The 24,955-nt window shown below is 40.7% G+C and overlaps 3 protein-coding genes across 4 annotated transcripts; all 3 read left to right on the top strand.

Annotated features, from left to right (window-relative positions):
- Nucleotides 1-735: 735 nt before the first annotated feature.
- On the top strand, nt 736-2,406 carry LOC128368672 (tripartite motif-containing protein 16-like). Its single transcript, XM_053329532.1, has one exon. The coding sequence runs from the start codon at nt 739-741 to the stop codon at nt 2,404-2,406; it is 1,668 nt and encodes a 555-aa protein (XP_053185507.1). The 5' UTR covers nt 736-738.
- Nucleotides 2,407-7,863: 5,457 nt separating this feature from the next.
- Nucleotides 7,864-9,570, top strand: LOC128368647 (tripartite motif-containing protein 16-like). 2 transcript variants are annotated; one of them, XM_053329504.1, is made up of 2 exons: nt 7,864-8,943; nt 8,986-9,570. In XM_053329504.1, exons 1-2 carry the CDS (start codon nt 7,864-7,866, stop codon nt 9,532-9,534), a joined length of 1,629 nt encoding a protein of 542 aa, XP_053185479.1. In that variant the 3' UTR covers nt 9,535-9,570. The 2 variants fall into 2 exon arrangements, with proteins under 2 accessions (XP_053185479.1, XP_053185478.1); XM_053329503.1 differs by having other exon boundaries at nt 7,864-9,570.
- Nucleotides 9,571-14,792: 5,222 nt separating this feature from the next.
- LOC128369786 (E3 ubiquitin/ISG15 ligase TRIM25-like) lies at nt 14,793-20,204 on the top strand. Its single transcript, XM_053330863.1, has 2 exons — nt 14,793-16,463; nt 18,482-20,204. Exons 1-2 carry the CDS (start codon nt 14,793-14,795, stop codon nt 20,192-20,194), a joined length of 3,384 nt encoding a protein of 1,127 aa, XP_053186838.1. The 3' UTR covers nt 20,195-20,204.
- The last annotated feature ends 4,751 nt before the right edge of the window (nt 20,205-24,955 follow it).

The following is a 24,955-nucleotide window of genomic DNA, read 5'->3' as shown; positions in this document are numbered from 1 at the left end:
AGTGATGTCATCTATGAGGGGGGAAAACCTCAGCTTTAGTTACAACGCCATTTTTTTTATGGGGTGCCACATTTGGTCCATGAACCACTGTTTGGCTACCGCTGCCTAAGACTGCATGTTGGGTTTGAGTCTCAACATGAACAGCTGATGAACTGTAATATATCCTAGAATTGCTGCTGTAAAAGATATTAATATAAGAAGAGAATAGTTTTATTTTCTGGTGTTTTATTCAGATTTTTAGTCCTGTTTCAACTTTGATTTGAATCTTATTTAGACTCTTTCCTTTACGTCTGCTGCATTGACCCGCTTTCTCTTCATGGATCAATAAAGTTCATTTTATGGTATCTTATGTTAGATCTGACTGAGTATCAGCCGTGCTGTGAGTGTTGTGTGTTTATGTTGGGCTACGTGTCGTCTGATCTGTGTTGTAAAGGCGTGTTGGGACGGATCAGATGAGCTGAACCTGTTTCCTCAGACCGCTCCTCTTCCTGGAATGAATCAACGCTTGATAACTCCTCCCTCTTCTTCCTGCTCTCAAACACAACGTGCTGTGATTGGTCCACATATTTCCTTGTTCCCTCCCCTTCAGATCTACAGTTTGAAGATGGGTGTAACCAACATGTGGTGAGCTGCCATCCTACATTTACTGAAGCAGCATATGCTGTTTAGATCAGAGCTCAAACTAGTATCACTTCTCAGAAGGTGAAACTCAGACAGTCATTGTTACTGAGAGGTGAAATGGCGCAGCAAGGAGCTCAGCTGGACGGAGATAAATTCTGCTGTTCCATCTGTTTGGATCTACTGAAGGATCCGGTGACTATTCCCTGTGGACACAGCTACTGCATGAGCTGTATCAACAACTTCTGGGATGAAGAGGATAAGAAGGAAATCTACAGCTGTCCTCAGTGCAGACAGACCTTCAAACCGAGACCTGTCCTGGTAAAAAACACCATGTTAGCAGATTTAGTGGAGGAGCTGAAGAAGACTGGACTCCAAGCTGCTGCTGCTGATCACTGCTATGCTGGACCTGAAGATGTGGCCTGTGATGTCTGCACTGGGAGGAAGCTGAAAGCCTTCAAGTCTTGTCTGGTATGTCTGGCTTGTTACTGTGAGAATCACCTCCAGTCTCATTATGAATCACCTACATTTAAGAAACATAAGTTGGTCGAGCCCTCGGAGACGCTCCAGGAGAACATCTGCTCTCGTCATGATGAAGTGATGAAGATATTCTGCCGTACTGATCAGCAGATTATCTGTTATCTCTGCTCTGTGGATGAACATAAAGGCCATGACACAGTCTCAGCTGCAGCAGAAAGGACTGAGAGGCGGAGAGAGCTCGAGGTGAGTCGACTAAACATCCAGCAGAGAATCCAGGACAGAGAGAAAGATGTGAAGCTGCTTCAACAGGAGGTGGAGGCCGTCAGTCGCTCTGCTGATAAAGCAGTGGAGGACAGTGAGAAGATCTTCACTCAGCTGATCCGTCTCCTCCAGAAAAGAAGCTCTGATGTGAAGCAGCAGATCAGATCCAAGCAGGAAACTGAAGTGAGTCAAGTCAAAGAGCTTCAGGAGAAGCTGCAGCAGGAGATCACTGAGCTGAAGAGGAAAGACGCTGAACTGAAGCAGCTCTCACACACAGAGGATCACAACCAGTTTCTACACAACTACCCCTCAGTGTCACAACTCAGTGAACCTACCGACTCATCCAGCATCGATATCCGTCCTCTCAGATACTTTGAGGATGTGACAGCAGCTGTGTCAGAGCTCAGAGACAAACTACAGGACATCATGAGGGAGGAATGGACAAACATCTCACTGATAGTGACTAATGTGGACGTTTTACTGTCAGAGCCCAAGACCAGAGCTGAGTTCTTAAGATATTCACATGAAATCACTCTGGATCCAAACACAGCATACAAAAAGCTGTTACTATCTGATGGGAACAGAAAAGCAACATACACGAGTCAACAACAGTCTTATTCTAGTCATCCAGACAGATTCACTAATCAGTGGCAGGTCCTGAGTAGAGAGAGTCTGACTGGACGTTGTTACTGGGAGGTGGAGTGGAACTGGCACGAAGTTCGTGTAGCAGTCGCATACAAGAATATCAGCAGAGCAGGAAGTTCAAATGAATGTGCATTTGGACTCAATGACAAATCTTGGGCTTTATATTATTACAATGGCCGTTATGTATTCCAGTTCAACAACATTAAAACTCGTGTCTCAGGTCCTTATTCCTCCAGAGTCGGAGTGTACCTGGATCACAGAGCAGGTATTCTGTCCTTCTACAGCGTCTCTGAAACCATGACTCTCCTCCACAGAGTCCAGACCACATTCACTCAGCCTCTCTATGCTGGAGTTAGACTTTATGCTTATGGAAACACAGTTGAGTTGTGTAAAGTGAAATAGTCAGAAGTCATTTGAGGGACAGTCAGTTATTTAGTCTCTGTCATTGTTGCTGAGAGCTCTTTGCTGAGGTGTTTCTGTGCTGCACAGAGATCAGCTGTCAATCAAGTTTGATGGACAACTTTAACATCTTCTCATCTGTTGTTATGTTATGTAAATATTTGAGTTTCTTTATGTGATGCTCTTTCTTGCTTGTGTGTTTCAGCAGAGAGGCTATCACTGCTCATGATGATTTTCTTCATATATAGAAACACAAACTTGCTTTTCTCAACATGGAAACTGAAACTTTGTGCTCTTGTTTCTTTTCCATCTCATCGGTCTTAACAGAGAAAAATCAGACCTTCCTTTATCAAACATATTTTGCTCTCATGACTTTGTGAATCAGTAAAGAAATGTATTGTTGCATTTACATTCATAGTTATGCATGTTGTCCAATGTCACATATAAATCAGGTGTTATTAAGTGTTATAAAACAATAATAATCATGATACTAATCAATAAGTAGATCATTTATTAAGTTGTTGTACATAGCTGACATTCTGTGATTGATTGTGTGGTTGAAATGAATCTGAACATGAAATCATTGAACAAGAGTCATTTAACAGACTTTACTGATTGGATGTGTGAACAAACTGAAGCTTTACACAATAAATAAAGTTTAATCATTCAAAATTTTCTTCTGTCTTCATTTCAGGATCTCATTCAAAGTGCAAAGTTCATGTTTGTCAGTCAGTCTCTGAACTTTCAGCTTTAATCATTAAAACAGCTTCATCACAGAGAAATGAGCAGAGCTTTCTATCACTTGTTGCTTTTAACTAACTCAGATTTTATTTGTACATTCAGTCAATAAAGAGGATTTCTAACACAGGCCTAAAAAAACTGGAAAAATAGTTTTAAACATTAAATTTGGTCAAGTTTGGATGTGAAGATGTTTTGTTCAGTCATGATGAAGGTAAAACAACAGCATGGTATTGTCAATTTCAGGTAATTCCTTTTATATTTACATTAATTTTCAGTATTTATCTTCTTTTAACTCACATTTAAAACAGTTTTTAGTGTTTCTGACAGCTGTGATTGATTTATTTGAACCATCACAGTTAGTTTCTCCACCTTTTCTAGTACAGATGTAATTTACTTTCATTTTATCATAATGTGAACACACACATATGAAAAACTACATTCAGTCTAATCAGAATAAACATCAGAAGAAGTTGACCAAGTTTTATTAGTTGTCACTCAAACTCAGTCTTAAAGAAAACTATAATATTTAACATTAACAACAGCAAATGAAACATATTTAAACTCTATCAGGCCCAGTCATGAAATTATTAAATTATAAACTGAATAAAATCCTTCTTTTCATCTGGTTTCAAGTAGAGCGGTTTACTATCTTATCACTATCTTTACTTTATGGCACCATTTCCAAAAACAAGCTAAGATAACCACCGTCTTCTGGAGTGAAGGAACATGTGACTTTAGACACCCACACACACACACACACACACACACACACACACACACACACACACACACACACACACACACACACACTCATACTCATACTCATACTCATACTCATACTCATACTCGCACACACACACACACACATACTCACTCACACACACACTCACACACACACACACATTCACAGACACACATACACACTCACAGACACACACACACAGACACACACACACACATTCACAGACACACATACACACTCACAGACACACACACACATTTGTTGGTTTTGGCTCCAAACATGATGTCATGACGATGAAAATTCTAGGGAAATGTTGAGTGCCACGGGGCTACTGCCGGGACGAATACACCATTTATTTCCAGTGTTCAAAAGTCACCATGATCATATAACACTAAGTAACTGTTACTGTGGCATTATGTTGTTTGTACATAAGTATGTCTATCTATGTTTGTTTGTGTACATGTGTGGATGTGTATGTATATATGGGGATGTGTATATATGTGTATATATGTATGTATGTATGTGGCTATTTTTGGTGGAGGAGGTTGAGAAATGTGGCAATGATTTATGGTGTTGATAACAGTGGGTATGGATGTGAATGTTGACATTGCCTATGGTGTTGGTAGGAAATTGTAGGATTTTGTGAATTGGTGATTGGATTGGGAGCTGGCAAGCACTGATTTGAGAGGTGGGGGTGGGATTCAATAAGTTTTGACTTCTTCCCACTCCCTTTCGAATGTGGTTGACAGTTCTGTCGGGTGTAGGTTGGTTATTTTCGGTGAGAACACTGTGCTTTCATTTTTTATGTGCTGTTTTTGTTTTGTTTTTTGTTTCTTCATCTGTCATGCATTCGAAATAAAAATAATCTAATCTAATCTAAAAAAGTATTAAGTATATTTTACTAGTCAATATCAAGTGTAACAGTAGATATAAGCAGAGAGTAGCACACAGAGCACAAGGCAGTAGCAACATGCACTAACTCTAAGACTACACTACAACACTTTACACTTCACATGTACCCTGTTAGCACACAACACAGTGTGTACAAACACACACACACACACACACACACACACACACACACACACCAGCCTGCATTTGAGCAGTTAGAGTGTCAATATAATTCATATGTGTATATATATAGAGAGAGTATCAATACTAGCTCGGCCGCTAGCTCAGTTAACTGGCAAAACAGACAGACAGATAGAATTAGCCAATCACAAAAAGTTAGCTCAGTTTCTGCCCAGCGACAGGTTGCTAAGGGAAGTTAAGGCCCTACGGTTGCTACGGCGATTTGCGAATCTGCTTGGAAAATATTCTCAACATTCTGAAGAATTTGGCTTCTGACAAGGTCCCGAACAATTGCAAACTGTGAGAAAACCGTAACTCCTGTCCAAAAACCGAAAACACCGTGAGAGACACAGAAGCCGGCAGATTCTGACAGTGTTTATTTTATTCAGATATTCCTTAAAATGAGTGAGTAAGCTCAGTGTGAACACAGAGTGAGATTCTTTTTTTTTTTAAAAGACGATTACATTAGAGTCAGTGAGGAGTGAGACATGTATTGCCACCGGTCTCGGGCCCCCGTTTAAATTTAGTGTAGACCCCGCCTGTAAACGTCACATTTTATGATTCCCAACACCTATGTCTACAATTTGACAAAAAATTATTTGTCTCCTTTTCACGGTTTGGCCTTGAGCTCGAGTTAAAAATGAAAATGAAGGTTATTTTTTACTACTTCTCACACTCAAGCTAACTGACGCTTCCACTCTAACTTTGTAGAAAAGTGATTTCCACTCCTCGTTTGACTGCTCATCGTTTGAAAAGTTTACATGTTATGTAAAAACAGTTTGGTATTTTTCCAGAGCACAAGTTTTCCTCCGTCTTAAAGTTTGAATCACGTTTCTACCTGCAAGTATGAGAGAGCGAGGTGACTCTGAAAAATGGTGTAAAAAGGTGAAAATTTGTACGTTTTTCAAAAAATTCCCATTCATTTCCAAATGGAGAAATCTCCCGGTTTTTTTGGGAATAACTTTGGGAAAAATTGGAATTTCAACACCAAAAGTCATAGCACGTCTTGCCCCGAGGCACTAATTCATGATTTATCCACACAACGGTAGAGCGCTTCATGACTTCAAAGTGCCATAAATGACACAAATCTGTTGTCCACAAATCAGCAAAATGACGTCATTATCAAACTAATCATCTGCTCAATATATAAGATATTAACAAGTCATATCTATTGGGATTCATATGAGCCTGAGTGATTACATCATTATCTAGTGATGTCATCTATGAGGGGGGGGAAAACTCAGCTTTAGTTACAATGCCAAATATCTTTATTGGGCGGCCACATTTGGCCCATGAACCACTGTTTGGCTACTACTGCCTAAGACTGCATGTTGGGTTTGAGTCTCAACATGAACAACTGATGAACTGTAATATATCCTAGAATTGCTGCTGTAAAAGATATTAATATAAGAAGAGAATAGTTTTATTTTCTGGTGTTTTATTCAGATTTTTAGTCCTGTTTCAACTTTGATTTGAATCTTATTTAGACTCTTTCCTTCACGTCTGCTGCATTGACCCTCTTTCTCTTCATGGATCAATAAAGTTCATTTTATGGTATCTTATGGTAGATCTGACTGAGTATCAGCCGTGCTGTGAGTGCTGTGTGTTTATGTCGGGCTAAGTGTCGTCTGATCTGTGTTGTAAAGGCGTGTTGGGACGGATCAGACGAGCTGAACCTGTTTCCTCAGATGCCGGACTGTCAGGAGGTTCAGGGCTTGGATGGCTGCCTTTTAATGAAAGCTGACTAAAGTAGTTTTCTGACTGTGTTTTTATCTGTGAACCTGAATCTGTTACAGCTACAGGAAGTTTCTGTGAAGCTTTATGTGAATGACAAGATGAACAAATGTCTTTAAACCAAAATCAACCAGCTCTGCAGCAACAGACTGTTTTATAGGCTGATATTTATTCTGATGTCACTGTGATTAATGGAATAAATACTTCTGTCATCCTGCAATGATCATGAACAATGGAGAAGTGCTGAGTTGGAAATATATTCCACTGTTCACCATTAAAATAAATTAATAAATATAAAAATTTGTATATCACCATTCACAACAAATGTTACAAAAAGTTTCACGTAGCATATAAATACAAGAAAATAAAAGTCAAAAAGAGAAGCAACAAGAAATAACATCACTCAGAGACCAAGTACACAGTTATAAAATGACTAAATGAAACAAATATATAATTGCAGGCAAATATATAAAAATATAATGTCTCATTTACAGCAACACTGTAGAAAGATGCTGTAGAAACAATAATTAAACCATCATCCAGTAATCAAAGTTTCTGCTTAACTGCTTTATGGGGACAAAACAATAAATGTAGTGGTGACACATAAAATATACAGTAACATTTCTAATAAGGGTTCATAACACATATTTAAGTAAATCACAGTTAATGCATGATGATTTAATGCAGGATGTTCCATGAATTCCTGTTGTTCACCATTAACAAATGATCAAGTAACTATAGATTATATATACATATCACTGCAGACAATAGATTCATTAATGTTAATTCTTTAGATCACTCACAAACTCCCAACATTACTTTGCCACCAGAAAGCAGGTGAGCAGTGTTTTTAAATAAGATATGAGCTTCATTGTATAAAAAGGGTTAAACACTCAGTATCTCTCTCAGACCGCTCCTCTTCCTGGAATGAATCAACGCTTGATAACTCCTCCGTCTTCTTCCTGCTCTCAAACACAACAAGCTCTGATTGGTCCACATATTTCCTTGTTCCCTCCCCTTCAGATCTACAGTTTGAAGATGGGTGTAACCAACATGTGGTGAGCTGCCAGCCTACATTTACTGAAGCAGCACATGCTGTTTAGATCAGAGCTCAAACTAGTTTCACTTCTCAGAAAGTGAAACTCAGACAGTCATTGTTACTGAGAGGTGAAATGGCGCAGCAAGGAGCTCAGCTGGACGGAGCTAAATTCTGCTGTTCCATCTGTTTGGATCTACTGAAGGATCCGGTGACTATTCCCTGTGGACACAGCTACTGCATGAGCTGTATTAACAACTTCTGGGATGAAGAGGATAAGAAGGAAATCTACAGCTGTCCTCAGTGCAGACAGACCTTCACACCAAGGCCTGTCCTGGTAAAAAACACCATGTTAGCAGATATAGTGGAGGAGCTGAAGAAGACTGGACTCCAAGCTGCTGCTGCTGATCTCTGCTATGCTGGACCTGAAGATGTGGCCTGTGATGTCTGCACTGGGAGGAAGCTGAAAGCCTTCAAGTCCTGTCTGGTGTGTCTCGTCTCTTACTGTGAGAATCACCTCCAGCCTCATTATGAATCACCTTCATTTAAGAAACACAAGCTGGTCGACCCCTCCAAGAAGCTCCAGGAGAACATCTGCTCTCGTCATGATGAGGTGATGAAGATATTCTGCCGTACAGATAAGAAGTGTATCTGTTATCTCTGCACTATGGATGAACATAAAGGCCACGACACAGTCCCAGCTGCAGCAGAAAGGACTGAGAGGCAGAGAGAGCTCGAGGTGAGTCGACTAAACATCCAGCAGAGAATCCAGGACAGAGAGAAAGATGTGAAGCTGCTTCAACAGGAAGTGAAGGCCGTCAGTCGCTCTGCTGATAAAGCAGTGGAGGACAGTGAGAAGATCTTCACTGAGCTGATCCGTCTCCTCCAGAAAAGAAGCTCTGATGTGAAGCAGCAGATCAGATCCCAGCAGGAAACTGAAGTGAGTGGAGTCAAAGAGCTTCAGGAGAAGCTGCAGCAGGAGATCACTGAGCTGAAGAGGAAAGACGCTGAACTGAAGCAGCTCTCACACACAGAGGATCACAACCAGTTTCTACACAACTACCCCTCAGTGTCACAACTCAGTGAACCTACAGACTCATCCAGCATCAATATCCGTCCTCTCAGATACTTTGAGGATGTGACAGCAGCTGTGTCAGAGCTCAGAGATAAACTACAGGACATCCTGAGGGAGGAATGGACAAACATCTCACTGACAGTGACTGAAGTGGACGTTTTACTGTCAGGACCAGAGCCCAAGACCAGAGCTGGGTTCTTGAGATATTCACATGAAATCACTCTGGATCCAAACACAGCATACACATGGCTGTTATTATCTGATGGGAACAGAAAAGCAACATACACGAGTCAACAACAGTCTTATTCTAGTCATCCAGACAGATTCGCTGGATGGTATCAGGTCCTGAGTAGAGAGAGTCTGACTGGACGTTGTTACTGGGAGGTGGAGTGGAGCGGAGGAGGAGTTCGTGTAGCAGTTGCATACAAGAATATCAAGAGAGCAGCAAGTACAAATGAAGGTGGATTTGGTCTCAATGACAAATCTTGGGCTTTAAGATGTGACAACAGTTATGAATTCTGGTTCAACAACATTAAAACTCCCTTCTCAGGTCCTCGTTCCTCCAGAGTCGGAGTGTACCTGGATCACAGAGCAGGTATTCTGTCCTTCTACAGCGTCTCTGAAACCATGACTCTCCTCCACAGAGTCCAGACCACATTCACTCAGCCTCTCTATGCTGGAGTTAGACTTTTAAATTATGGAGACACAGCTGAGTTGTGTAAAGTGAAATAGTCAGAAGTCATTTGAGGGACAGTCAGTTATTTAGTCTCTGTCATTGTTGCTGAGAGCTCTTTGCTGAGGTGTTTCTGTGCTGCACAGAGATCAGCTGTCAATCAAGTTTGATGGACAACTTTAACATCTTCTCATCTGTTGTTATGTTATGTAAATATTTGAGTTTCTTTATGTGATGCTCTTTCTTGCTTGTGTGTTTCAGCAGAGAGGCTATCACTGCTCATGATGATTTTCTTCATATATAGAAACACAAACTTGCTTTTCTCAACATGGAAACTGAAACTTTGTGCTCTTGTTTCTTTTCCATCTCATCGGTCTTAACAGAGAAAAATCAGACCTTCCTTTATCAAACATATTTTGCTCTCATGACTTTGTGAATCAGTAAAGAAATGTATTGTTGCATTTACATTCATAGTTATGCATGTTGTCCAATGTCACATATAAATCAGGTGTTATTAAGTGTTATAAAACAATAATAATCATGATACTAATCAATAAGTAGATCATTTATTAAGTTCTTGTACATAGCTGACATTCTGTGATTGATTGTGTGGTTGAAATGAATCTGAACATGAAATCATTGAACAAGAGTCATTTAACAGACTTTACTGATTGGATGTGTGAACAAACTGAAGCTTTACACAATAAATAAAGTTTAATAATTCAATATTTTCTTCTGTCTTCATTTCAGGATCTCATTCAAAGTGCAAAGTTCATGTTTTTACAATTTTCAGTATTTATCTTCTTTTAACTCACATTTAAAACAGTTTTTATTGTTTCTGACAGCTGTGATTGATTTATTGAACCATCACAGTTAAAGTTTCTCCACCTTTTCTAGTACAGATGTAATTTACTATCATTTTATCATAATGTGAACACACACATATGAAAAACTACATTCAGTCTAATCAGAATAAACATCAGAAGAAGTTGAAATGTTTATTCTAGTTTTAAACCATTAATAGTTTATAATAAATATTTAATAAAGATTCATGTTGCTTCTAAGTTTTCTTAGTTGTCACCCAAACTCAGTCTTAAAGAAAACTATAATATTTAACATTAACAACAGCAAATGAAACATATTTAAACTCTATCAGGCCCAGTCATGAAATTATTAAATTATAAACTGAATAAAATCCTTCTTTTCATCTGGTTTCAAGTAGAGAGGTTTACTATCTTATCACTATCTTTACTTTATGGCACCATTTCCAAAAACAAGCTAAGATAACCACCGTCTTCTGGAGTGAAGGAACATGTGACTTTAGACTTTAGACACACACACACACACACACACACACACACACACACACACACACACACACACACACACACTCATACTCATACTCATACTCATACTCATACTCATACTCATACTCACACAAACACACAAACACACACACACATACACACACACACACAGACACACACAGACACACTCACAGACACACATACACACTCACACACAGACACACACACACATTCGTTGGTTTTGGCTCCAAACATGATGTCATGACGATGAAAATTCCAGGGAAATGTTGAGTGCCACGGGGCTACTGCCGGGACGAATACACCATTTATTTCCAGTGTTCAAAAGTCACCATGATCATATAACACTAAGTAACTATTACTGTGGCATTATGTTGTTTGTACATAAGTATGTCTATCTATGTTTGTTTGTGTACATGTGTGGATGTGTATGTATATATGGGGATGTGTATATATGCGTGTATGTATGTATGTATGTATGTATGTATGTTTGTGGCTATTTTTGGTGGAGGAGGTTGAGAAATATGGCAATGATTTATGGTGTTGATAACAGTGGGTATGGATGTGAATGTTGACATTGCATATGGTGTTGGTAGGAAATTGTAGGATTTTGTGAATTGTTGATTGGATTGGGAGCTGGCAAGCACTGATTTGAGAGGTGGGGGTGGGATTCAATAAGTTTTGACTTCTTCCCACTCCCTTTCCAATGTGGTTGACAGTGCAGTATATTTTCTGTCGGGTGTAGGTTCGCTATTTTAGGTGAGAACACTGTGCTTTTATTTTTTATGTGCTGTTTTTTTGTTTCTTCTTCTGTCACGCATTCGAAATAAAAATAATCTAATCTAAAAAAGTATTAAGTACATCTTACTAGTCAATATCAAGTGTAACAGTAGATGTAAGCAGAGAGCAGCACACAGAGCACAAGGCAGTAGCAACATGCGCTAACTCTAAGCATTACACTACAGCACTTTACGCTTCACATGTACCCTGTTAGCACACAACACAGTATGTACAAAACACATACACACACACACACACACACACACACACACACACACACACACACACACACACACACACACACACACCAGCCTGCATTTGAACAGTTAGAGTGCCAATATAATTCATATATATATAGACAGAGAGTATCAATACTAGCTCGGCCGCTACCTCAGTTAACTGGCAAAACAGACAGACAGGTAGAATTAGCCAATCACAAAAAGTGAGCTCAGTTTCTGCCCAGCGACAGGTTGCTAAGGGCAGCTAAGGCCCTACGGTTGCTAAGGGGCAGTTAAGGCCCTACGGTTGCTACGGCGATTTGCGAATCTGCTTGGAAAATATTCTCAACATTCTGAAGAATTTGGCTTCTGACAAGGTCCTGAACAATTGCAAACAGTGAGAAAACCGTAACTCCTGTCCAAAAACCGAAAACACCGTGAGAGACACAGAAGCCGGCAGATTCTGACAGTGTTTATTTTATTCAGATATTCCTTAAAATGAGCGAGTAAGCTCAGTGTGAACACAGAGTGAGATTCTTTTTTTTTAGAAAGACGATTTCATTAGAGTTAATAGGGAGCGAGACAGGTATTGCCACCGGTCTCGGCCCCCCGTTTAAATTTAGTGTAGACCCCGCCTGTCAACGTCACATTTTATGAATCTCAACACCTATGTCTACATTTTGACAAAAAATTATTTTTCTACTTTTCACGGTTTGGCTGTGAGCTCGAGTTAAAAATGAAAATGAAGGTTATTTTTTACTACTTCTCACACTCAAGCTAACTGACGCTTCCACTCTAACTTTGTAGAAAAAGTGATTTCCACTCCTCGTTTGACTGCTCATAGTTTGAAAAGTTTACATGTTATGTAAGAATAGTTTGGTATTCTTCGAGAGAGCACAAGTTGTCCTCCGTTTTAAAGTTTGAATCACGTTTCTACCTGCAAGTATGAGAGAGCTAGGTGACTCTGAAAAAAGGTGAAAATTTGTAAGTTTTTCAAAAAATTCCCATTCATTTCCAATGGAGAAATCTCCCATTTTTTTGGGAATAACTTTGGGAAAAATTGGAATTTCAACACCAAAAGTCAAAGCACCTCTTGCCCCGAGGCACTAATTCATGATTTATCCACACAACGGTAGAGCGCTTCATGACTTCAAAGTGCCATAAATGACACAAATCTGTTGTCCACAAATCAGCAAAATGACGTCATTATCACACTAATCACCTGCTCAATATATAAGATATTAACAAGTCATATCTATTGGGATTTATATGAGCCTGAGTGTTTACATCATTATCTAGTGATGCCATCTATGAGGGGGGGGGGAAACCTCAGCTTTAGTTACGACAACAAATATCTTTATTGGGCGGCCACATTTGGTCCATGAACCACTGTTTGGCTACTACTGCCTAAGACTGCATGTTGGGTTTGAGTCTCAACATGAACAGCTGATGAACTGTAATATATCCTAGAATTGCTGCTGTAAAAGATATTAATATAAGAAGAGAATAGTTTTATTTTCTGGTGTTTTATTCAGATTTTTAGTCCTGTTTCAACTTTGATTTGAATCTTATTTAGACTCTTTCCTTCACGTCTGCTGCATTGACCCGCTTTCTCTTCATGGATCAATAGAGTTCATTTTATGGTATCTTATGGTAGATCTGACTGAGTATCAGCCGTGCTGTGAGTGCTGTGTGTTTATGTCGGGCTACGTGTCGTCTGATCTGTGTTGTAAAGGCGTGTTGGGACGGATCAGACGAGCTGAACCTGTTTCCTCAGATGCCGGACTGTCAGGAGGTTCAGGGCTTGGATGGCTGCCTTTTAATGAAAGCTGACTAAAGTAGTTTTCTGACTGTGTTTTTATCTGTGAACCTGAATCTGTTACAGCTACAGGAAGTTTCTGTGAATCTTTATGTGAATGACAAGATGAACAAATGTCTTTAAACCAAAATCAACCAGCTCTGCAGCAACAGACTGTTTTATAGGCTGATATTTATTCTGATGTCACTGTGATTAATGGAATAAATACTTCTGTCATCCTGCAATGATCATGAACAATGGAGAAGTGCTGAGTTGGAAATATATTCCACTGTTAAGCAATAAAATAAATTAATAAATATAAAAATTTGTATCGCACCATTCACAACAAATGTTACAAAAAGTTTCACGTAGCATATAAATACAAGAAAATAAAAGACAAAATGAGAAGCAACAAGAAATAACATCACTCAGAGACCAAGTACACAGTTATAAAATGACTAAATGAAACAAATATATAATTGCAGGCAAATATATAAAATATAATGTCTCATTTACAGTAACACTGTAGAAAGATGCTGTAGAAACAATAATTAAACCATCATCCAGTAATCAAAGTTTCTGCTTAACTGCTTTATGGGGACAAAACAATAAATGTAGTGGTGACACATAAAATATACAGTAACATTTCTAATAAGGCTTCATAACACATATTTAAGTAAATCACAGTTAATGCATGATGATTTAATGCAGGATGTTCCATGAATTCCTGTTGTTCACCATTAACACATGATCCAGTAACTATAGATTATATATATACATATCACTGTAGACAATAGATTCATTAATGTTAATTCTTTAGATCACTCTCAAATTCCCAACATTACTTTGCCACCAGAAAGCAGGTGAGCAGTGCTTTTAAATAAGATATGAGCTTCATTGTATAAAAAGGGTTAAACACTCAGTATCTCTCTGACGGCTCCTCTTCCTGGAATGAATCAACGCTTGATAACTCCTCCCTCTTCTTCCTGCTCTCAAACATAACAAGCTCTGATTGGTTCACATATTTCCTTGTTCACTCCCCTTCAGATCTACAGTTTGAAGATGGGTGTAACCAACATGTGGTGAGCTGTCAGCTGACATTTACTGAAGCAGCACATACTGTTTAGATCAGAGCTCAGACTAGTTTCACTTCTCAGAAAGTGAAACTCAGACAGTCATTGTTACTGAGAGGTGAAATGGCGCAGCAAGGAGCTCAGCTGGACGGAGCTAAATTCTGCTGTTCAATCTGTTTGGATCTACTGAAGGATCCGGTGACTATTCCCTGTGGACACAGCTACTGCATGAGCTGTATTAACAACTTCTGGGATGAAGAGGATAAGAAGGAAATCTACAGCTGTCCTCAGTGCAGACAGACCTTCACACCGAGGCCTGTCCTGGTAAAAAACACCATGTTAGCAGAATTAGTGGAGGAGCTGAAGAAGACTGGACTCCAAGCTGCTGCTGCTGATCTCTGCTATGCTGGACCTGAAGATGTGTCCTGTGATTTCTGCACTGGGAGGAAGCTGAAAGCCCTCAAGTCCTGTCTGGTGTGTCTCGTCTCTTACTGTGAGAAACACCTCCAGCCTCATTATGAATCAACAAAATTTAAGAAACACAAGTTGGTCGACCCCTCGGAGACGTTCCAGGAGAACATCTGCTCTCGTCATGATGAGGTGATGAAGATATTCTGCCGTACAGATAAGAAGTGTATCTGTTATCTGTGCACTATGGATGAACATAAAGGCCATGACACAGTCCCAGCTGCAGCAGAAAGGACTGAGAGGCAGAGAGAGCTCGAGGTGAGTCGACTAAACATCCAGCAGAGAATCCAGGACAGAGAGAAAGATGTGAAGCTGCTTCAACAGGAGGTGGAGGCCGTCAGTCGCTCTGCTGATAAAGCAGTGGAGGACAGTGAGAAGATCTTCACTGAGCTGATCCGTCTCCTCCAGAAAAGAAGCTCTGATGTGAAGCAGCAGATCAGATCCCAGCAGGAAACTGAAGTGAGTGGAGTCAAAGAGCTTCAGGAGAAGCTGCAGCAGGAGATCACTGAGCTGAAGAGGAAAGACGCTGAACTGAAGCAGCTCTCACACACAGAGGATCACAACCAGTTTCTACACAACTACCCCTCAGTGTCACAACTCAGTGAACCTACCGACTCATCCAGCATCAATATCCGTCCTCTGAGATACTTTGAGGATGTGACAGCAGCTGTGTCAGAGCTCAGAGATAAACTACAGGACATCCTGAAGGAGGAATGGACAAACATCTCACTGACAGTGACTGAAGTGGACGTTTTACTGTCAGAACCAAAATTAGAGCCCAAGACCAGAGCTGAGTTCTTAAAATATTCACATGAAATCACTCTGGATCCATACACAGCATACACAGAGCTGTTATTATCTGAGGGGAACAGAAAAGCAGAACTAACAAGACAACAACAGTCTTATTCTAGTCATCCAGACAGATTCACTGGATGGCATCAGGTCCTGAGTAGAGAGAGTCTGACTGGACGTTGTTACTGGGAGGTGGAGTGGAGCGGGTACGGAGTTCGTGTAGCAGTCGCATACAAGAATATCAGCAGAGCAGGAGAATCAAATGAATGTACATTTGGACTCAATGAAAAATCTTGGGCTTTACATTATTTCAATAAAAAATATGAATTCTGGTTCAACAACATTAAAACTATCGTCTCAGGTCCTGTTTCCTCCAGAGTCGGAGTGTACCTGGATCACAGAGCAGGTATTCTGTCCTTCTACAGCGTCTCTGAAACCATGACTCTACTCCACAGAGTCCAGACCACATTCACTCATCCTCTCTATGCTGGAGTTAGGTTTGGTTTTTATGGAGACACAGCTGAGTTGTATAAAGTGAAATAGTCAGAAGTCATTTGAGGGACAGTCAGTTATTTAGTCTCTGTCATTGTTGCTGAGAGCTCTTTGCTGAGGTGTTTCTGTGCTGCACAGAGATCAGCTGTCAATCAAGTTTGATGGACAACTTTAACATCTTCTCATCTGTTGTTATGTTATGTAAATATTTGAGTTTCTTTATGTGATGCTCTTTCTTGCTTGTGTGTTTCAGCAGAGAGGCTATCACTGCTCATGATGATTTTCTTCATATATAGAAACACAAACTTGCTTTTCTCAACATGGAAACTGAAACTTTGTGCTCTTGTTTCTTTTCCATCTCATCGGTCTTAACAGAGAAAAATCAGACCTTCCTTTATCAAACATATTTTGCTCTCATGACTTTGTGAATCAGTAAAGAAATGTATTGTTGCATTTACATTCATAGTTATGCATGTTGTCCAATGTCACATATAAATCAGGTGTTATTAAGTGTTATAAAACTATAATAATCATGATACTAATCAATAAGTAGATCATTTATTAAGTTGTTGTACATAGCTGACATTCTGTGATTGATTGTGTGGTTGAAATGAATCTGAACATGAAATCATTGAACAAGAGTCATTTAACAGACTTTACTGATTGGATGTGTGAACAAACTGAAGCTTTACACAATAAATAAAGTTTAATCATTCAATATTTTCTTCTGTCTTCATTTCAGGATCTCATTCAAAGTGCAAAGTTCATGTTTGTCAGTCAGTCTCTGAACTTTCTGGTTAATCATTAAAACAGCTTCATCACAGAGAAATGAGCAGAGCTTTCTATCACTCGTTGCTTTTAACTAACGCAGATTTTATTTGTACATTCAGTCAATAAAGAGGATTTCTAACACAGGCCTAAAAAAACTGGAAAAGTAGTTTTAAACATTAAATTTGGTCAAGTTTGGATGTGAAGATGTTTTGTTCAGTCATGATGAAGGTAAAACAACAGCATGTTATTGTCAATTTCAGGTAATTACTTTTATATTTACATTAATTTTCAGTATTTATCTTCTTTTAACTCACATTTAAAACAGTTTTTAGTGTTTCTGACAGCTGTGATTGATTTATTGAACCATCACAGTTAAAGTTTCTCCACCTTTTCTAGTACAGATGTAATTTACTATCATTTTATCATAATGTGAACACACACATATGAAAAACTACATTCAGTCTAATCAGAATAAACATCAGAAGAAGTTGAAATGTTTATTCTAGTTTTAAACCATTAATAGTTTATAATAAATATTTGATAAAGATTCATGTTGCTTCTAAGTTTTCTTAGTTGTCACTCAAACTCAGTCTTAAAGAAAACTATAATATTTAACATTAACAACAGCAAATGAAACATATTTAAACTCTATCAGGCCCAGTCATGAAATTATTAAATTATAAACTGAATAAAATCCTTCTTTTCATCTGGTTTCAAGTAGAGAGGTTTACTATCTTATCACTATCTTTACTTTATGGCACCATTTCCAAAAACAAGCTAAGATAACCACCGTCTTCTGGAGTGAAGGAACATGTGACTTTAGACTTTAGACACACACACACACACACACACACACACACACACACACACACACACACACACACACACACACACACACACACACACACACATTCATTGGTTTTTGGCTCCAAACATGAGATTTGATGACAGTCACTCTGCAAGAATAGAAATAGTAATTCATTCAAAGCAGGTGAGCAGTATTTTTAAATAAGATATGAGCTTCATTGTATAAAAAGGGTTAAACACTCAGTATCTCTCTCAGACCGCTCCTCTTCCTGGAATGAATCAACGCTTGATACTCCTCCCTCTTCTTCCTGCTCTCAAACACAACAAGCTCTGATTGGTCCACATATTTCCTTGTTGCCTCCCCTTCAGATCTACAGTTTGAAGATGGGTGTAACCAACATGTGGTGAGCTGCCAGCCTACATTTACTGAAGCAGCACATGCTGTTTAGATCAGAGCTCAAACTAGTTTCACTTCTCAGAAGGTGAAACTCAGACAGTCATTGTTACTGAGAGGTGAAATGGCGCAGCAAGGAGCTCAGCTGGACGGAGATAAATTCTGCTGTTCCATCTGTTTGGATCTACTGAAGGATCCGGTGACTATTCCCTGTGGACACAGCTACTGCATGAGCTGTATTAACAACTTCTGGGATGAAGAGGATAAGAAGGAAATCTACAGCTGTCCTCAGTGCAGACAGACCTTCACACCGAGGCCTGTCCTGGTAAAAAACACCATGTTAGCAGATTTAGTGGAGGAGCTGAAGAAGACTGGATTCCAATCTGCTGATGCTGGTCTCTGCTATGCTGGACCTGAAGATGTGGCCTGTGATGTCTGCACTGGGAGGAAGCTGAAAGCCCTCAAGTCCTGTCTGACGTGTCTGATGTCTTACTGTGAGAATCACCTCCAGTCTCACTTTGAATCAACCAAATTAAAGAAACACAAGCTGGTCGAGCCCTCGGAGAAGCTCCAGGAGAACATCTGCTCTCGTCATGATGAGGTGATGAAGATATTCTGTCGTACAGATAAGAAGTGTATCTGTTATCTGTGCACTATGGATGAACATAAAGGCCACGACACAGTCCCAGCTGCAGCAGAAAGGACTGAGAGGCAGAGAGAGCTCGAGGTGAGTCGACTAAACATCCAGCAGAGAATCCAGGACAGAGAGAAAGATGTGAAGCTGCTTCAACAGGAGGTGGAGGCCGTCAGTCGCTCTGCTGATAAAGCAGTGGAGGACAGTGAGAAGACCTTCGCTGAGCTGATCCGTCTCCTCCAGAAAAGAAGCTCTGATGTGAAGCAGCAGATCAGATCCCAGCAGGAAACTGAAGTGAATCGAGTCAAAGAGCTTCAGGAGAAGCTGCAGCAGGAGATCACTGAGCTGAAGAGGAAAGACGCTGAACTGAAGCAGCTCTCACACACAGAGGATCACAACCAGTTTCTACACAACTACCCCTCAGTGTCACAACTCAGTGAACCTACAGACTCATCCAGCATCAATATCCGTCCTCTGAGATACTTTGAGGATGTGACAGCAGCTGTGTCAGAGCTCAGAGATAAACTACAGGACGTCCTGAAGGAGAAATGGACAAACATCTCACTGACAGTGACTGAAGTGGACGTTTTACTGTCAGAATCAAAATCAGAGCCCAAGACCAGAGCTGGATTCTTAAGATATTCACATGAAATCACTCTGGATCCAAACACAGCACACACACAGCTGTTATTATCTGATGGGAACAGAAAAGCAGAACGAGTGAGTCGACAACAGTCTTATTCTAGTCATCCAGACAGATTCACTGTATATCAACAGGTTCTGAGTAGAGAGAGTCTGACTGGACGTTGTTACTGGGAGGTGGAGTTGAGAGGAGCAGTTCGTGTAGCAGTCGCATACAAGAATATCAGCAGAGCAGGAAACTCAAATGAATGTAAATTTGGACGCAATGACAAATCTTGGGCTTTTTATTGTGACAATTACAAATATGAATTGTGGTTCAACAACATCTCAACTCCCGTCTCAGGTCCTCGTTCCTCCAGAGTCGGAGTGTACCTGGATCACAGAGCAGGTATTCTGTCCTTCTACAGAGTCTCTGAAACCATGACTCTCCTCCACAGAGTCCAGACCACATTCACTCAGCCTCTCTATGCTGGACTTAAGATTTATTCTTTTGGAGACACAGCTGAGTTGTGTAAAGTGAAATAGTCATAAGTCATTTGAGGGACAGACAGTTATTTTGTCTCTGTCATTGTTGCTGAGAGCTCTTTGCTGAGGTGTTTCTGTGCTGCACAGAGATCAGCTGTCAATCAAGTTTGATGGACAACTTTAACATCTTCTCATCTGTTGTTATGTTATGTAAATATTTGAGTTTCTTTATGTGATGCTCTTTCTTGCTTGTGTGTTTCAGCAGAGAGGCTATCACTGCTCATGATGATTTTCTTCATATATAGAAACACAAACTTGCTTTTCTCAACATGGAAACTGAAACTTTGTGCTCTTGTTTCTTTTCCATCTCATCGGTCTTAACAGAGAAAAATCAGACCTTCCTTTATCAAACATATTTTGCTCTCATGACTTTGTGAATCAGTAAAGAAATGTATTGTTGCATTTACATTCATAGTTATACATGTTGTCCAATATCACATATAAATCAGGTGTTATTAAGTGTTATAAAACAATAATAATCATGATACTAATCAATAAGTAGATCATTTATTAAGTTCTTGTACATAGCTGACATTCTGTGATTGATTGTGTGGTTGAAATGAATCTGAACATGAAATCATTGAACAAGAGTCATTTAACAGACTTTACTGATTGGATGTGTGAACAAACTGAAGCTTTACACAATAAATAAAGTTTAATAATTCAATATTTTCTTCTGTCTTCATTTCAGGATCTCATTCAAAGTGCAAAGTTCATGTTTGTCAGTCAGTCTCTGAACTTTCTAGTTAATCATTAAAACAGCTTCATCACAGAGAAATGAGCAGAGCTTTCTATCACTTGTTGCTTTTAACTAACTCAGATTTTATTTGTACATTCAGTCAATAAAGAGGATTTCTAACACAGGCCTAAAAAAAGTGAAAAAATAGTTTTAAACATTAAATTTGGTCAAGTTTGGATGTGAAGATGTTTTGTTCAGTCATGATGAAGGTAAAACAACAGCATGGTATTGTCGGTGTATTTTGTTGGTTGGGTGGTTGGTGGGTTGGTTGGTGGGTTGGGTGGTTGGTTGGTTGGTTGGGTGGTTGGTGGGTTGGGTGGTTGGTTGGGTGGTTGAGTGGTTGGTTGTTTGGTTGGTTGGTTGGGTGGTTGGTGGGTTGGTTGGTTGGGGGGTTGGTTGATTGGTTGTGTGGTTGGTTGGTTGGTTGGTTGGGTGGTTGGTTTGTTGGTTGGGTGGTCGGTTGGGTGGTCGGTTGGTTGGGTGGTTGGTTGGTGGGTTGGTGGGTTGGTTGGTTGGTTGGTTGGTTGTTGGGTGGTTGGTGGGTTGGTTGGTTGGGTGGTCGGTTGGTTGGGTGGGTGGTTGGTTGGTGGGTTGGGTGGTTGATGGGTTGGTTGGGTGGTTGGTTGGGTGGTTGGTTGGTTGGTGGGTTGGTTGGTGGGTTGGTTGGTGGGTGGGATGGTGGGTGGGTGGGTTGGTTGTTTGGTTGGTTGTGTTAGGGTTAGGGTTAGGGTTAGTCTATGACCTGTTGGGGTCAGAAACACTTTTTAAACCTCTTATAACACGCCTGACAAACTACATGAAGTCATTTAATGGACTATCTTTGTTTGTGAGACCGTTTAAAGCTTCTATAATCTGTGTTTTTATAGAAACACGGTCTGATCTGTCTCATAGTGATGAACCTACAGAGAATTATCAAACTCGTCTCGATTTCACGGAGTTTTATAGTGAATTTCAGCTCATTGTTTAGCTGTCCGGCTGCAACTTTACTGTTTATTTTATTTTTACTTTATTTTTATATTTTGTCAGAGAGAGACAATGTCGCTCGACTGTTTTTCTGTCTCTCTCCCTGCCTCTCTCTCTCTCTCTCCTCCCCTCTCTCTCTCTCCCCTCTCTCTCTCTCTCCCCCTCTCCCTCTCTCTCTCTTTCTCTCCCTCCCTCTCTCTCCCTATCTCTATCTCTCTCTCTCTCTCTCTCTCTCTCTCTCTCTCTCTCTCTCTCTCTCTCTCTCTCTCTCCTTCTCCCCCCCTCTTTCTCTCCCACCCTCCCCCTCCCTCTGTCTCTCTCTCTCTCTTCCTCTCTTTCTCCCCCTCTCTCCCCCTTCTCTCTCTCTCTCTCTCTCTCCCACCCCCCTTCCTCTCTCTCTCCCTCTCTCTCTCTACTTGTGCTGGAGGTTTTTGAAGAGTCTCTCCAGAGCTCTCAGACAGTGTCATGGTTGGGTGGTTGGTTGGGTGGTTGGTTGGTTGGTGGGTTGGTTGGTGGGTTGGTTGGTGGGTGGGATGGTGGGTGGGTGGGTTGGTTGTTTGGTTGGTTGTGTTAGGGTTAGGGTTAGGGTTAGTCTATGACCTGTTGGGGTCAGAAACACTTTTTAAACCTCTTATAACACGCCTGACAAACTACATGAAGTCATTTAATGGACTATCTTTGTTTGTGAGACCGTTTAAAGCTTCTATAATCTGTGTTTTTATAGAAACACGGTCTGATCTGTCTCATAGTGATGAACCTACAGAGAATTATCAAACTCGTCTCGATTTCACGGAGTTTTATAGTGAATTTCAGCTCATTGTTTAGCTGTCCGGCTGCAACTTTACTGTTTATTTTATTTTTACTTTATTTTTATATTTTGTCAGAGAGAGACAATGTCGCTCGACTGTTTTTCTGTCTCTCTCCCTGCCTCTCTCTCTCTCTCTCCTCCCCTCTCTCTCTCTCCCCTCTCTCTCTCTCTCCCCCTCTCCCTCTCTCTCTCTTTCTCTCCCTCCCTCTCTCTCCCTATCTCTATCTCTCTCTCTCTCTCTCTCTCTCTCTCTCTCTCTCTCTCTCTCTCTCTCTCTCTCTCTCTCCTTCTCCCCCCCTCTTTCTCTCCCACCCTCCCCCTCCCTCTGTCTCTCTCTCTCTCTTCCTCTCTTTCTCCCCCTCTCTCCCCCTTCTCTCTCTCTCTCTCTCTCTCCCACCCCCCTTCCTCTCTCTCTCCCTCTCTCTCTCTACTTGTGCTGGAGGTTTTTGAAGAGTCTCTCCAGAGCTCTCAGACAGTGTCATGCAGCTTCTCCTGAGTTGGCGGGAGGTTACTGTGAAAACGATCCAAACACAGTGCGGATCTCAGCGTTGCTGTTCTGTACAAATCTCCTCTCCTAGAAACAGGCTTTGAGTCAGCGGAGGATGTTTAGCTTCACATCATCCTGTTTTTATTCATATGGAGTTTTTATTTTTGATGTTTCTTTCCAATCAAAACACAGTCGCTGTCTTTCAGTCTTTCAGAGTCTAAACAGGGATCTAAACTAATCCTTCTTTCCTTCCTTCCTTCCTTCCTTCCGTCTTTCCATCTGTCCTTCTCACTTTCTTTCTTTCCTCTCTCTTTCCTCCCTTCCTTCCTCTATCCTCCTTTCTTCCTTCCTTCTGTGCTTCCTTCCTACCTACCTTCCTTCTTTCCCCCTCCTTCTCTCTTTCTTTCCTCCCCCTACCTTCTTTCCAACCTTCTTGCTTTCCTCTTTTCCTTTCTCCCTCTTTCTTTCTTTCCTTCCTTCCTTCTTCCTCCCTTCCTTCCTCCTTCCTCTCTCCCTTCCTTCCTACCTTCCTTCCTTCCTTCCTTCCGTTTCTTTCTCTCTTCCTTCCTTCTTTCTCCCTGTCTTACATGATTTCTGTGGAGTGAAACTTTGGATTGTAAGTGTTCAGCATGTGAATGAGGCAGCAGTTTGGCGTTGGTTCAGATCCCCGAGGCCGGAAAAAAACAACAACAACAAATATATTTTTAAAAAAAAGAAAAAAAAAGAAAGAGGGACGTTGGATCGCTCCCACTCCAAATCTGTCTCTGCTTTTTGCCAAGCGCCACGTCAGCGCCGAAAACCACGAGACAGATTCAGATGTTTGTGTGTGTGAAGGCTTTGGGAGGATCCAGCTTAGACAGGCCTTCATGTAATTAGTTTTTTTTTTTTCCAGTTGTATTTGACTGTTTAATACTCGACCCGTGTCTCACTTTAATTCCTCTTTCGTCTTAATCTTCATGTTTTATTTCTCACTGTAAAGCAGGGGTGTCAAACATGAGGCCCGTGGGCCAGAACCGGCCCGCCAAGGGGTTCAATCCGGCCCACTTTCCTTCCCTCCTTCCTTCCATCTGTCCTTCCTCCCTTTCTTCATTCTGTCCTTTCTCCCATCTGTCCTTCTTCCCTTTCTTCCTTCTGTCCTTCCTTCCATCTGTCCTTCCTCCCTTTCTTCATTCTGTCCTTCTTCCCATCTGTCCTTCCTACTTCCTTTTATCCTTTCTTTGTTCCTTCCTCCCTTTCTTCATTCTGTCCTTTCTCCCATCTGTCCTTCTTCCCTTTCTTCCTTCTGTCCTTCCTTCCATCTGTCCTTCTTCCCTTTCTTCCTCCTGTCCTTCCTTCCATCTGTCCTTCCTCCTATCTCTCTTTCCTCCCTTTCGTCTTTCTGTCCTTCCTCCCATCTGTCCTTCCTCCCTTTCTTCCTTCTGTCTTTCCTTCCATCTGTCCTTCCTCCCTTTCTTCCTTCTGTCCTTCCTCCCTTTCTTCCTTCTGTCCTTCCTTCCATCTGTCCTTCCTCCCTTTCTTCCTTCTGTCCTTCCTCCCATCTGTCCTTCTTCCCTTTCTTCCTTCTGTCCTTCCTTCCATCTGTCCTTCTTCCCTTTCTTCCTTCTGTCCTTCCTCCCATCTGTCCTTCCTACTTCCTTTTATCCTTTCTTTGTTCCTTCCCTCCTTTCTTCCTTCCATCTGTCCTTCCTCCCTTACTTCCTTCTGTCCTTCTTCCTATCTGTCCTTCCTACCTTTCTTCCTTCTGTCCTTCCTTCCATCTGTCCT

Source organism: Scomber japonicus, chromosome 12 (assembly GCF_027409825.1).
Source record: "Scomber japonicus isolate fScoJap1 chromosome 12, fScoJap1.pri, whole genome shotgun sequence".
Taxonomy (NCBI): Eukaryota; Metazoa; Chordata; class Actinopteri; order Scombriformes; family Scombridae; genus Scomber; species Scomber japonicus.
The sequence above is the reverse complement of the archived record's forward strand: the minus strand, read 5'-3'. Positions and strand labels throughout refer to the sequence as shown.

Excerpts from the sequence above, each read along its gene's own strand:
- LOC128368647 (XM_053329503.1), top strand. The coding sequence starts at position 7,864 with ATGGCGCAGCAAGGAGCTCAGCTGGACGGAGCTAAATTCTGCTGTTCC.
- LOC128369786 (XM_053330863.1), top strand. The coding sequence starts at position 14,793 with ATGGCGCAGCAAGGAGCTCAGCTGGACGGAGCTAAATTCTGCTGTTCA. Across the intron at positions 16,464-18,481 it reads ACACAGCTGAGTTGTATAAA|GTGAAACTCAGACAGTCATT; the intron begins GTGAAATAGTCA and ends ACTTCTCAGAAG.
- LOC128368672 (XM_053329532.1), top strand. The coding sequence starts at position 739 with ATGGCGCAGCAAGGAGCTCAGCTGGACGGAGATAAATTCTGCTGTTCC.